This window comes from Somniosus microcephalus, chromosome 1, assembly GCF_052327205.1.
Source record: "Somniosus microcephalus isolate GS21.2 chromosome 1, FLI_Smic_1.0, whole genome shotgun sequence".
Lineage (NCBI taxonomy): Eukaryota > Metazoa > Chordata > Chondrichthyes > Squaliformes > Somniosidae > Somniosus > Somniosus microcephalus.
Genome location: NC_140987.1, coordinates 6,879,606 through 6,893,820, shown reverse-complemented (window position 1 = coordinate 6,893,820; position 14,215 = coordinate 6,879,606). Strand labels below are relative to the sequence as shown.

The window sequence follows — 14,215 nt, the reverse complement described above, 5'->3', positions numbered from 1 at the left end:
CAACTGACAAACCCCAGCATAACTACCACGGAGGAAGCCACACATAGTTCCCCTACCATTCCCAGCCCACCAAGAGAAGAGCAGCATAGCCAGGAAGTGAGTGAGCCTTCCAGGGCCGACCAGCTTAGCCAGGAAGTGAGTGAGCCTTCCAGGGCCGACCAGACACATACCCCGGGATCACACAGCCAGATACAACCAAAAGATAAATTTTATCAATTAGAGATAGAGATGGTTAAACTTAGAGAGGAGGTCCTCAAATTGAATGACAAACAAAAGCAGGAGAGGGAGAGACACAAGAGAGAGCTGAATAGACTTGATAACCAGGTGAATCTACTTAAGAATCAGGTGAAAGAGCTGCAGGAAAAAGAAGAGAGCCATAGAGGAGAGAAAACACCATTAGACCAGCAACCAGAGACTAGAGATAAGACAAGACAGAGCCGGACGGAACGGCTGCACTCCCACACGGAACAAAAGCAACAGACACACAATACAAGGGGTGCCACACAGACCGACCAGCATGCTGACTCGCAATCTTCCCCCACCACCATGGAACCACAAGCGAGCCGCTCACAAGAGGTACGCACACACCAGACACCCCAGCCCAGCACACACACTATGAGTCCAGGCGAAAGCCACCAGACAGTAAACACAAACAAGGCTGACGTCGTAATACTCATAGACTCAAATGGGAAATTTCTATGGGAGAAAAAGCTCTTCCCTAGAAGTAAAGTAGAAAAGATTTGGTGCCCAACAACAGACAGAGCCATGGGATGGCTGACCAAAGCCAGATTAGGCTCCCCCCAACACATAATAATACACACGGGCACAAATGACCTAAAGGCCAAACAGAAAGAGGTAGCAACATCGCTCAGAGCAATGATTAGGAAGGCAAGCAGTACATTTCCAAACACTAGAATCACTGTTTCCACAATATTGCCGAGAACAGACTTCAACAACAACACAATTCATGAGATAAATGCCAGCATAGCAACAGAATGCGAATCAAACCACAACGTACACCTGGCCCAACACCCCACCCTCGATGAAGAATGTCTTTACGACCACGTCCACATCCAAAGGCAAAAAATATCGATCTTTGCTAAAGCCCTGAAGGACGTCGCTTTTAACCGGGTCCATACCCAGACTCCAAGAGGACCCCCCCCCGACCACCAGAGATCAGCGGGGTACATATCAGGAACACTACAAAGACCACCACCACACCAACCGAGACCGGAGAGGATCCCCATGCAAAACAACATTATCAGACCTGCACCACTCCTGTCCCACAGGGGAATAGGACCGCTACCAGCCAGACAGAGGGAGAGATGCACAGGACGTACGCAATACCTCAGACAGAAACAATCCATTAAGAGACAATAAGCAGATGTGCAGCAGCATCTACTTCCGCCTTATGGATCAAGGACTAATTAATAGAAAGAACTGTAACCAAATTGTATTAACTTTTGTAGACAACTGGGGTGATCTTTTTTTTTCCCCACACTTAGACACGACAAACACGTACCACTCTTTAACCTATCATAGAAAAAGATAAAACTTAACATGAAATCCTTATATATTTCGACCTGGAATATCCAAGGTCTACGCTCTTCACTGCGAGAAGTGAAGAGTAGGACCCCAGAGTTCATAGAGGAAACTAAAGATCTAGATATTATCATTTTACAGGAAACTTGGTATAAAGGAAAAGGACACACCGGCTGTCCCCAAGGGTACACTGAGCTAGTGGTCCCCTCCAATAAATTACCAAGTGTAACCCAAGGCAGAGACTCCGGAGGCATACTGATCTGGTTTAAAACAGAACTTAAGAATTACATCAAATTTATAAAAAAGGGCGAAAACCATATGTGGCTCAAACTTGAGAGGGAGATTATCTCAAACACCCAAGATGTTTACATTTGCGCACTTTATATCCCTCCAATCGATTCCCCGTACTACAAAGAGGACACCTTCTCCAACATGGAGGGGGAAATTATCCAATACCAGGCCCAGGGGAACGTGTTGATCTGTGGGGACCTCAATTCAAGAACGGGCGAAGAACCAGACTTCACCAATAATCAGGGAAACAATTACGTATTCGGGAATAACCACTTTGACATCCCTTCCCTTCCAGACAAGCAGTCAAATACCAACGGTAAACAGCTACTACAGCTCTGTCGAAACCTGGGTCTGTACATTGTCAATGGTAGGTTCATAGGAGACCTCCTAGGAAGATCGACCTACTGCTCACCTCTTGGCTGCAGCACAGTAGACTATATGATTACAGACTTGGACCCATCCTCTTTCAGAGCATTCACAGTCAAACCACAAACAACACTGTCAGATCACAGTCAAATTACTATGTTTCTCAAAAAGACAGAAACAAACAACATAGAAACACAACCCAGTAAACTGTACAACACCAAAAAATCGTACAGATGGGCCAAAAACGACACGGAAAAATACCAGAAAACAATTAGCAATGCATCAACTCAAGCTCTCTTAGACACCTTTCTGGATAACATATACACTCACAATAAAGAAGGCGTAAACCGGGCAGTTAGTAAACTAAACAATATTTTTGATAATTTGGCAACAAATGCAAACTTGAAAGCTCGCAAGAACAAACCCAAAACAAAAAACTATGAAAAATGGTTTGACCATGATTGCCATAACATGAGGAAAAAACTTAGAAAACTATCAAACCAAAAACACAGACATCCAGAAAACGAGGAATTACGCCTTACTTATTGTCAGACGCTAACACAATACAGAAACACACTCAGGACCAAAAAAGAGCAATTTATTAAGAATACACTCAGCTCCATGGAGGAATCCATTGAGTCGAATTGTTTCTGGGACAACTTGAAAACACTACACAAAAAACAACACGACGATTTGTCCATTCAAAATGGGGACACATGGGTAAACCACTTTGAAAAATTATACCAGAAAAACACACTAGGACCAGAGCAACACCAAATACGCAAAAAACTTGAAAAGCTTGAAATGGCCATAAAAGATAACCAAAACCCGCTAGACGCCATAATAACAGAAAAAGAACTTCTTGAAAAACTCAAGGACCTGCGACCAGGAAAAGCTTGCGGGACAGACGGCATACTAAACGAGATGATTAAACACGCAGACGACAAACTGAAACTGGCTATCCTAAAACTCTTCAACTTGGTTCTGAGTGTCGGTTATTTCCCTGACATCTGGAACAAAGGACTCATAACACCCATATACAAAAGTGGGGACAAAATCGACCCAAACAACTATCGAGGCATCTGTGTAAACAGTAACCTGGGGAAGGTATTCTGTAGCATCATAAACAAAAGACTTATAAACTTCCTTGAAGAGCACAATGTCTTGAGTAAAAGCCAAATTGGATTCCTGCCAAACTATAGAACATCCGATCATATCTTCACCCTACAGACCCTAATTGACAAACACGTTCACCATAACAAAAGCAAAATCTACGCATGCTTTATAGATTTCCAGAAGGCTTTCGACTCCATCTGGCATGACGGTTTATTCCTGAAACTTATCGAAAGCGGGGTAGGAGGTAAAACATATGATGTAATTAAATCAATGTATACAAACAATAAATGTGCAGTTAAAATTGGAGACAAACAAACAAAATACTTCCCACAGGGGCGGGGGGTGACGCAGGGCTCGCCAATCTCACCGACACTCTTTAATATTTACATTAATGGATTGGCAAAACTACTTGAACAATCTACAGCACCCGGCCTCACCCTATATGAATCCAAGGTTAAATTCCTCCTCTATGCCGACGACCTGGTTCTGCTGTCACCAACTAAGGAGGGTCTACAGCAGAACCTGGACCTGCTGGAGTCGTACTGCCAGACTTGGGCCCTGACAATAAATCCCCAAAAAACCAAAGTCCTTGTGTTCCAGCAAAGATCCAAACAACATGGACCCACAATAAATTTCACAGTAGGAACAACCAAAATTGAACAAACCACTCACTACACATACTTGGGCTTAAAAATCAGTTCTACGGGAAACTTCAAACTGGCTGTGAATGAACTGAAAGAGAAAGCAAGAAGGGCTTTCTATGCCATCAAAAAATCAATCCAAATAGAAATCCCAATTAGCATTTGGCTCAAAATTTTCAAATCAGTAATTGAACCAATTGCACTCTATGGCAGTGAGGTCTGGGGACCACTAACACAACAAGATTTTGCAAAATGGGACAAACACCCAATTGAGATCCTACATGCGGAATTCTGTAAAAGTATCCTCCGGACTCAAAGGGAAACAGTAAACAACGCATGCAGGGCGGAACTAGGCCAATACCCATTAATAATCACTATCCAAAAAAGAGCCACCAAATTTTGGAATCACCTACAAATGAGCAACCCCCAATGCTATCACTACGACGCCCTGAAATGCCAAGAGCTGACCATAAAGAAGAATACCCTCAGTCAACTAGTCCTGGGACTCAGTGAAGTAACTAATAACAATACTAACAATAACCAGCCCCAGGACAGTGACAGGGTAACACAAAGAATTCGACCCAACACAATCGTCGCTAAGCAAAAGGAAAAATATCTGTCATATTGGGCAGAAACAACAAAAACCCAAAGCAAACTCAATTGCTACTTGGCCCTAAACAGACAATACAACATAGCTGATTACCTGACCATGGTAAAGGATAACAAACTGAGAAGAACCTTGACAAGGTACAGACTTAGCGAACATAGCCTAGCGATCGAAAAAGGCAGACACAGGCAGACCAGGCTGCCAAGAGAAGACAGGATATGCTCTCACTGCAGTCAGGGAGTAGTTGAGACAGAGATGCACTTCCTCACAGCCTGTGGAAAATATCAGGGCATCAGAGAGAATTTCTATCAAAAATTCTCACAAATATGCACTGAATTCAGAAATCTGACTGACAACCAAAAACTCCCATTCCTACTGGGGGAGGAGAGAAGCTGTGTAACACTGGCGGCACACTATGTTACAGCTTGCCATGAACAGAGGGACAACCAGTAAACTAAGACAAGAGTATATATAAACAAGGCGAAAATATATTTATAAACTCAGGGATATACCTGTTTATACACTATATGAATGGAACCGCGTTTATGTGTTCAACCATAAATGTATTTTGATGCTTTGGCAACATAAGATGTACCTTATCATGCCAATAAAGCGATTTGTATTGTATTGTATTGTATAAAAGATGTAATAGCAGAGCACTTGGAAACAGTGACTGGATCGGACAAAGTCAACATGGATTTACAAAAGGTAAATCGTGCTTGACTAATCTATTGGAATTTTTTGAAGATGTAACTGGTAAAATAGATAAGGGAGAGCCAGTGGATGTGGTGTATTTGGACTTTCAGAAGGCTTTCGATAAGGTCCCGCATAAGAGATTAGCGTGTAAAGTTAAGGCACATGGGATTGGGGGTAAGGTATTGACTTGGATAGAGAACTGGTTGGCAGACAGAAAGCAAAGAGTTGGAATAAACGGGTCTTTTTCCGAGTGGCAGGCAGTGACTGGAGGGGTACCGCAAGGATCGGTCCTTGGACCCCAGCTATTCACAATATATATTAATGATCTAGACAAGGGGACTAGATGTAATATCTCCAAGTTTGCAGACGACACAAAGCTGGGTGGGCGAGTGTGCTGTGAGGAGGATGTCGAGAAACTCCAGGATGATTTGGACAGGTTGGGTTAATTGGGCAGAAGCATGGCAGATGCAGTATAACGTGGATAAAAGTGATGTTATCCACTTTGGTGGCAAAAACAGGAAGGCAGATTATTATCTGAATGGCAATAGATTGGGAGAAGGGGAAGTGCAACAAGACCTGGGTGTCCTGGTGCACCAGTCGCTGAAGGTAAGCATGCAGGTGCAGCAGGCGGTTAAGAAGGCAAATGGTATGTTGACCTTCGTAGCGAGAGGGTTTGAGTACAGGAACAAGGATGTCTTGCTGCAGTTGTACAGGGCCTTGGTGAGACCACATCTTGAGTATTGTGTGCAGTTTTGGTCGCCTTATCTGAGGAAGGATGTTCTTGCCATGGAGGTAGTGCAGCGAAGATTCGCCAGGCTGATACCTGGGATGGCAGGAATGACGTATGAGGAGAGATTGGGTCGATTGGGCTTATACTCGCTGGAGTTTAGAAGAATGAGAGGGGATCTCATTGAAACTTATAAAATTCTGACAGGTCTGGACAGACTAGATGCAGGAAGGATGTTCCCGATGGTCGGGGAGTCCAGAACCAGGAGTCACAGTCTAAGGATAAGGGGTAAGCCATTTAGGACAGAGATGAGGAGGAATTTCTTCACCCAGAGAGTGGTGAACCTGTGGAATTCTCTACCACAGAAGGCAGTAGAAGCCAATTCATTAAATATATTCAAGAAGGAGTTGGATATATTTCTTAAGGCTAAAGGGATCAAGGGGTATGGGGAGAAAGCAGGGACAGGGTACTGAACTTGGATGATCAGCCATGATCTCATTGAATGGCGGAACAGACTCGAGGGGCCGAATGGCTGACTCCTGCTCCTATCTTCTATGTTTCTATATTAGAAAACTCTATGAATGAAAGTGGTAATATATACTTAGTTGCTCTTATTATCTTTACAAATTCAAGAAATTAATTAATTCAATGCATTTAAGAAAAGGAACTTAGAAACAGAAATTAATTCAATTTTTTGTGGACTAAACTATGTCACAATTTCAGGATTTTGTGAAACCCTAGCAACGAAAACAAGAAAATGAAGAAAGTGACTCATGCAGCAAATCTGGATAAACTGGTAGAAAACTTTGCCCTTCTGGAGCAGGTAAGCAGATGAGGAAAATGAGAGAGTGCACTGTGAGTAACTGTGAATTCTGGTGTACACCCAGAATACGCAATGGGTTAAGGTTGGCACCTGTTCCTCAAGCAAAAAATCTCGATGGGAAAGGGTGTAAAATGAGCCTGACCATACATGGATAAACGCAAGTAGGGTCTGCTCAACATTTGGGGAGGATCTTTTCTTAAATGTAACAGTGGCAAACCTGACTTCCATTGTTCTGTTTATATTCTTCAAAATTAGCAGTTCGACAGACTCAAAACTGGACCATGAGGCTTGTTAGGTGTAATTGATAGAAAAAAACTCACTGATTCCAAGTTCACAGCAATCAACTACGCTTGAGGAGAGCACGAGCTGAAACTTGGCACCACAGTACTGTAACCATTTGAGTGTGGCTCCCAGCTAATCAATTAAGGGGAAGGAAGCTGTGGGGAGGACACAAAGGAGGAAAGATTTGGTTGCTTTGCGCCTCCCGTTAGTGCCCTAAAAGGGCGCTAACAGGGTGCAAAGCAACTAGCGCCCGGGATGTTAGCAGGGGCGGTAACTGTTAGCGGGGGCAGTAACTGCTTGCGCCCGGCCGCGATCTTCGGTAGCGCCCCCTGACTTACCACCAGACGCTATGTCCAACGGGGTCAGGGGGGCCTACCTGCGGCCAGGGCGCCGCTAATTAAAGGCAAGGTGCTGGGCGGCCATTTTTGTTTCTGGCCACCTGCCAGCACCTGCCCCCGTTACTGTCCTCGGCCTCCTCTTCAGTCCTCCCGCGGAGCGCTGGCTGCGCTCCGTGAGCCCATCACTCCTCTCCAGTGCCGGGCTCTTTTGCCGACACTCCAATCCCTGGTGGCCCAGCTGGGCCCCGGGTCGCGCTGCACAAGGCCCCTCTCCCTTAATAAGGGGAGGAAGGCCTGTAGTACCGCGGCGCGACATGCTGCAGCGTGTGATACCGCGACACGTAGTGCCGTGATATTCCCTCGTAGCGCCGCAAGAGGGAGGCGGGGCGCTACTGGAAGCGCCCCGCTTCCCTCTTGGGGTACTACCAATGAATTTCGGCTGCAGGGGTCGCTAATTTTTCTGGGGCGCCCCGGCGAGGTCTCAATTTCCCCCCCAAAGAGCCTGCAAAGGGATATAGTCAGGTTAAGTGAGTGGGCAGTAAGGTGGCAGATGGAGTATAATGTGGGGAAATGTGAGGTTATTCACTTTGGTAGGAAGAATAGAAAAACAGAATAGTTTTTAAATGGTGAGAAACTGTTAAGTGTTGGAATGTACAGGAAACACAGAAAGCTAGCATGCAGGTACAGCAAGCAATAAGGAAGGCAAATGGCATGTTGGCCTTTATTGCAAGGGGGTTGGAGTATAAGAGTAAGGAAGTCTTGCTCCAATTGTACAGGGCCTTGGTGAGACCACACCTGGAGCACTGGGCACAGTTTTGGTCTCCTTATCTGAGGAAGGATATACTTGCCTTGGAGGCGGTGCAACGAAGGTTCACTGGATTGATTCCTGGGACGAGAGGGCTGTCCTATGTGGAGAGATTGTGTAGAATGGGCCGATACTCTCTGGAGTTTAGGAAAATGAGAGGTGATCTCATTGAAACATAAGATTCTGAGGGGGATTGACAGGGTAGATGCTGAGAGGTTGTTTCCCCCTGGCTGGTGAGCCTAGAACTAGGGGGCAGAGTCTCAGGATAAGGGATCGGCCATTTAAGACTGAGGTGAGGAGGAATTTCTTCACTCAGAGGGTTCTGAATCTTTGGAATTCTCTACTGCAAAGGGCTGAGGCTACTGAATTGTTGAGTATATTCAAGACTGAGATACAGTAGGTAGGTTTTTGGACTCTAGGGGAATCCAGGGATATGGAGATAGTGCGGGAAAGTGGAATTGAGGTCGATGATCAGCCATGATCTTATTGAATGGTGGAGCAGGCTCGAAGGGGCTCATGGCCTACTCCTGCTCCTAATTTTTATGTTCTTATTAAACATGATATTCCGCGCATGTGCTAACCTGATAACCCAGCCAAACAAATGGGCTGGTTTTAACCCTGCCCGCCTAATGGGAACAGGGCCGGTGGTTAAAATGGCGGCTGGGCGCTTCCCGCTGCTTTCCCGACATGTTCGACCACGCAACCATTTTAACTGCCGGGTTTTCAGATGTTGGGGCCTCATTAATATTTAAATGTTGGGGTCCAATGATGTCATTCAGATCCCAACGTGATATTAACTGCCAATCGCAACAGTGACGCCCAATGTAGCCCCAAGCCTGCAACAACAAGGTCCTTCAACATACAAGTGCTGTCCCTTTAAATCGCAGCTTTCCCTGACCTGCAGCTGAGAGCAAGCAAGCCGGCAAGCTTCAGGCCAGGTTTCAACAGCGGGGTTCCCCGCAGGCGTGTTTAGCGTGGGGAACCCTGAAAATCGCAAGGGCACCCTAAAATGGCATTAAACATGCCAATAATTGGTGATCAGGGTCCCGACGGCCAGTCCCGCTAGCAGCGGGCGGGACTGATACGGGTCACGGAGAAACGGCGGTCCGAAAGTCGGACGGGGCGGGGAATCAGGCGGGGGGAGGTCGCGACCCCCTATTTTGGCGATTTTCGGCCCCCGCCCGCATGAAAACCCGCCTGATGGCTGGCAGAAAATTGGGGCCATGGTGATAGGGAAATTGACGAGATTGAAGGCCGATAAATCCCCAGGGCCTGATAATCTACATCCTAGGGCACTTAAGGAAGTGGCCCTAGAAATAGTAGATGCATTGCTGGTCATCTTCCAACATTCGATAAACTCTGGAACAGTTCCCATGGATTGGAGGATAGCTAATGTAACCCCACTATTCAAAAAAGGTGGTAGAGAGAAAATGGGGAATTATAGACCGGTAAGCCTAATATCAGTAGTGTGGAAAATGCTGGAGTCCATTATAAAAGATGTAATAGCAGAGCACTTGGAAAACAGTGACAGGATTGGACAAAGTCAACATGGATTTACAAAAGGTAGATCATGCTTGACTAATCTACTGGAATTTTTTGAGGATGAGGAGAGATTGGGTCGATTAGGCTTATATTCGCTGGAGTTTAGAAGAATGAGAGGGGATCTCATTGAAACTTATAAAATTCTAACAGGACTAGACAGACTAGATGCAGAAAGGATGTTCCCGATGGCGGGGAGTCCAGAACCAGGGGTCACAGTCTAAGGATAAGGGGTAAGCCATTTAGGACTGAGATGAGGAGGAATTTCTTCACCCAGAGAATGGTGAACCTGTGGAATTCTCTACCACAGAAGGCAGTAGAGGCCAATTCATTAAATATATTCAAGAAGGAGTTGGATATATTTCTTAAGGCTAAAGGGATCAAGGGGTATGGGGAGAAGGCAGGGACAGGGTACTGAATTTGGAAGATCAGCCATGATCTCATTAAATGGCGGAACAGGCTCGAGGGGCCGAATGGCCGACTCCTGCTCCTATCTTCTATGTTTCTAAATGCTGGCCTCGCCAGCGACGCCCACATCCCAGGAATGAATTAAAAATAAATCACATTAGGTAAATGAAATTTTGACTAAATTTCAAATAGATTAGGTGAAATAAATAATATAATTATATTCTTCCTGGGCAGTGTTTTTTAAATTAAATTTTTCTTCTAATTATTTTATATTATGCCTTGTTGATTTAAAATAAAGCTCATGGTTTGACCCCCATAGCAGTGGCCCCATTCTTTCAATGCAGGGAAAGCATTTGATCAGATATGATGGAAATATTTGTTTCATGTATCGTGTAATATTCCAAAGGTTTTGGCTGCTCATTTTTGAAATGGATAGCTATCTTGTATAGTGAGTGTTTACTACTGACCTTGAGCAATGGCTCGTTTCTCTTCCATCTTTCAACTCTGCTGTGGAATGTGCAGGAGTTTCATTCTGCTTGCTATTTGCCTTGGCATTAATTTCATGGAAGCAATAGATATAAATCAGGGGAACTATCTCCTCTGCCTGTAATGGATGTAAACCTGGATGGGAGCTCATTGCTCTGGCTGTGGAGCCTGTAGCAAACCTAGAAACAAAGGCAACTTTAGCAACGGAATAAAGCTATTTGGCCTACCAAGCCTGCCCTATTTGATTGATCTCCACCACACCTTCTCCACCTCTCGCCATCTTCCACAATACCCTTGATTTATACTAAGATATCTAAGGTGCTAATTTCCTTTATGTATAGCAGCTAGTGTATGTGCTAATTATATGTTGAAGTGTGGAAATGTTCTGATAGGTTAACAGAACTCCTGGAGGTAAGTAAGTTTAATGCCCAGACCAGCCGTTTGTTTTTATTTGTTCTTTGGATATGGGTGATACTGGCAATGCTCTACATATTGTCGACGACAGAAGAAACTGTTCAACCTCCGTCGCCTCCAGTCCAGATCCAAGGTCGTCCCATCCTCTGTCGTCGAATTACAGCATGCAGACAACGTTTGCGTCTGCGCTCACTTGGAGGTCGAACTCCAAACCGTTGTCAGCACCTTCACCGAAGTGTACGAGAGCATGGGCCTTACAATAAACATCCGTAAGACAAAGGTCCTCTACCAACCTGCCCCCGCCACACAGTACTGCCCCCCACGATTATCAAAATCCACGACAAGGCCTTGGACAACGTGGACCACTTTCCATACCTCGGGAGCCTACTGTCAACAATGCTAGACGTCGATGACGAAGTCCAACACTGCCTTCAGTGTGCCAGTGCAGCCTTCGGTCGCCTGAGGAAGAGAGTGTTTGAAGACCAGGACCTCAAACCTGGCACTAAGCTCGTGGTCTACAGATCAGCAGTGATACCCGCCCTGCTGTATGCCTCAGAGACATGGATAGACCATGTACAGCAGGCACCTCAAAGCACTGGAGAGGTACCACCAACGCTGCCTCCGCAAGATCCTGCAAATCCATTGGCAGGATAGGCACACCAACGTCAGTGTTCTTGCTCAGGCCAACATCCCCAGCATCGAAGCTTTGACCACGCTCGATCAGCTCCGATGGATGGGTCACATTGTCCGCATGCCCGATACGAGACTCCCAAAACAAGCGCTCTACTCGGAGCTCCGGCACGACAAGAGAGCCCCAGGTGGGCAGAGGAAACGCTTCAAAGACACCCTCAAAGCCTCCTTTAAAAAGTGTGTTGCATTGTTATATTACTACATCGTTAAATGGAACTACTTTGGTATGGAACTACTTTGGTTAGTGTATTTATATTGTTATGTGGCACACTGTGAAAGGCAGTGCACAGTGCAAGGTCGGACATCTTGTATCACTCCGCACCATGCGGCAGCACAGAAACAAAGCAGGAATACAGCTAAGTAAAAGCAGTAACTAAAAATGAGCTAAAAGTGTCTGTATTATTTATAGTATAAGAACACAAGGAGACACAACATGGTGGCAGCAGTATAAGTGAGTACAAATTGTGCTATACGAACTACGAATAAGACGAAAAGTGATTTTATGAGCTGATTGTGAGTGCCGGTGTCTGCGGTGATTGAGAGTGAATCGTACGGGAAATTAAAATGACGGCTGCCGCTGCACTGATTGTGCAAATGCAACCCCTCATGAACTGGGAAGCCGACGATATAGTAGAAGCATTCCGCAAGTTCAAACAGAAATGTGAGCTTACATTCAAAAGCTTCCTGAAGGGTACTACCAACGAGGAAAAGGTTAGTTACATTCTGTTGTGGACAGGAGAAAAAGGCCTAGATTTGTATAATAGCTGGAGCTTGACTGAAGAGGAAAAGGAAAATCCTGCGACAATTTTTGATAAATTCAGCAACCATCTAGAGCCTAAATCCAATCACCGTATACACAGATACAAATTCCAGAGTCTAAGACAGGAACCCGGTGAAACAGCTGACAATTTCCTGACAAGGCTGAGAAATGAAGCCAGCAAGTGTAAATTTAAGGAAATGGAGGAAAGGCTTGTGGACCAGCTGATATGGGGGTCAGCGCATGTAGAGGTATAAAAAGCCCTGATAGGAAAAGAAAAGCTCGGAATAACAGAGGCTATAGATACTGCGAGAGCTCATGAAGCCATGAAGCAGCAAATGAAAACGCTGATTTCTCAAACGGCTGACATGCGGACGGCTTCTGAGATAGACAACAGAGTGGATGCAGTGAGAGAAAAGTACAACACACAAAGACACGCACATGACAACGGGGGAAACGTGCAGAAATTGTGGAAGACCGCACGATCACACAGACAAGTGGAAATGTCCAGCATATGGAACAAGCTGCAATGCATGTGGCAAACTAAACCACTGGGAAAAGAGGTGTAGAACGAAGAAAGAAGGAACATACATCAAAAACAAAGGCGGACAGCAGAACCAGAGAAAGAAACACAATGGGGCAGTAATTTGGGTCGGTGGCTTGCCGCGCGTGCAAGCCCCCGATATGCACTTACCCGACGCGCCTGCCGTTCACCTCCAGGGACGCCTGGAATTCCATTTTGAAACAGAAGAATCCCGGGCAGCGTTTGACGTCACGCCGCCCAGGAGTGCAGCCAGCACGAAGCCTGGAGCGCGCTGTGCAAGTGAGACACGCCCCTTAAGGTCTCATTGTAGTAGGACACGCCCCCAATCTCTCCAAGCAGCTGCAGAGGACTTTGTAGTTACACAGCTGCAGGGAAAGTAAGTTATCTGCTATTTTATGAATGTTTTGTGAACTTTTATAAAATTTTAAAAACGTTTACATTATTTTGAAGAATCTGAAGTAGTTTTAAACAGAATTAAAGCAATTTAAAGACTTTTAAAAGCCCTAAAAGAATTTTTTTTATTCCATTTATTTATTTAGCAATGTCGTCGTCATACGTGTCTTCACACTGTTCCCTTTGGGGAACTGTATGAAGTGGTGGAAGGATTTATGGCCGTGATTAATGCTCATTCCGTGACCGTAACCATCTTTGAACCAGCCATTAGGGTGGTTAGTCCTATGGCGGGAGGGTTTTACGGGCTCCCACAAGCTATACAAGGAGGGGGGGCCACCCACACCCACGGACGCAAATATCCCGCTGGATGTCAACCCAGAATTTAGAGCCGGAGCTCCGACTCCACTTGCCGGGACTGTGTGGAGCGGGGTTCGAAACCCTACCCCGTCTGGCCCAGCGGCGGGGATCCTACCGCTACGCCAAAGGCCCAATCCGATTAGCAACGTGAAATGGCTGGAATGAGCACAATTCACGGCATTAAAAGAACTCACAATTGAACTGATGATGACCTCAGCAATCTCCTCAACGAGGTGGAGGCGCAGCGCCTGCTCATCATTGGTAATGAGAAGTCAAAGGTGCCGCAAAAAGGACAGATGATAGCTTGGTCTTTCAAGTGGCAGCATAGGGCTCCAGTCACGGGGAGGGAAAAGGCACAGGAAACGTATGGGTGTCACCTTTTGCGCGGAGTGG

At 45.6% G+C, this 14,215-nt stretch overlaps 1 protein-coding gene across 1 annotated transcript in view; it reads left to right on the top strand.

The window, feature by feature from the left end:
* The window catches only part of LOC147123908 (coiled-coil domain-containing protein 152-like), a 352,349-nt gene that overhangs the window by 53,111 nt on the left and 285,023 nt on the right, over window positions 1-14,215 (top strand). Inside the window, exon 2 of the mRNA XM_085964314.1 lies at window positions 6,710-6,809. Within this exon, the coding sequence (XP_085820440.1) occupies window positions 6,744-6,809 (66 nt within the window). The 5' untranslated portion in view covers window positions 6,710-6,743. The remainder of the gene's footprint in view (window positions 1-6,709; window positions 6,810-14,215) is intronic.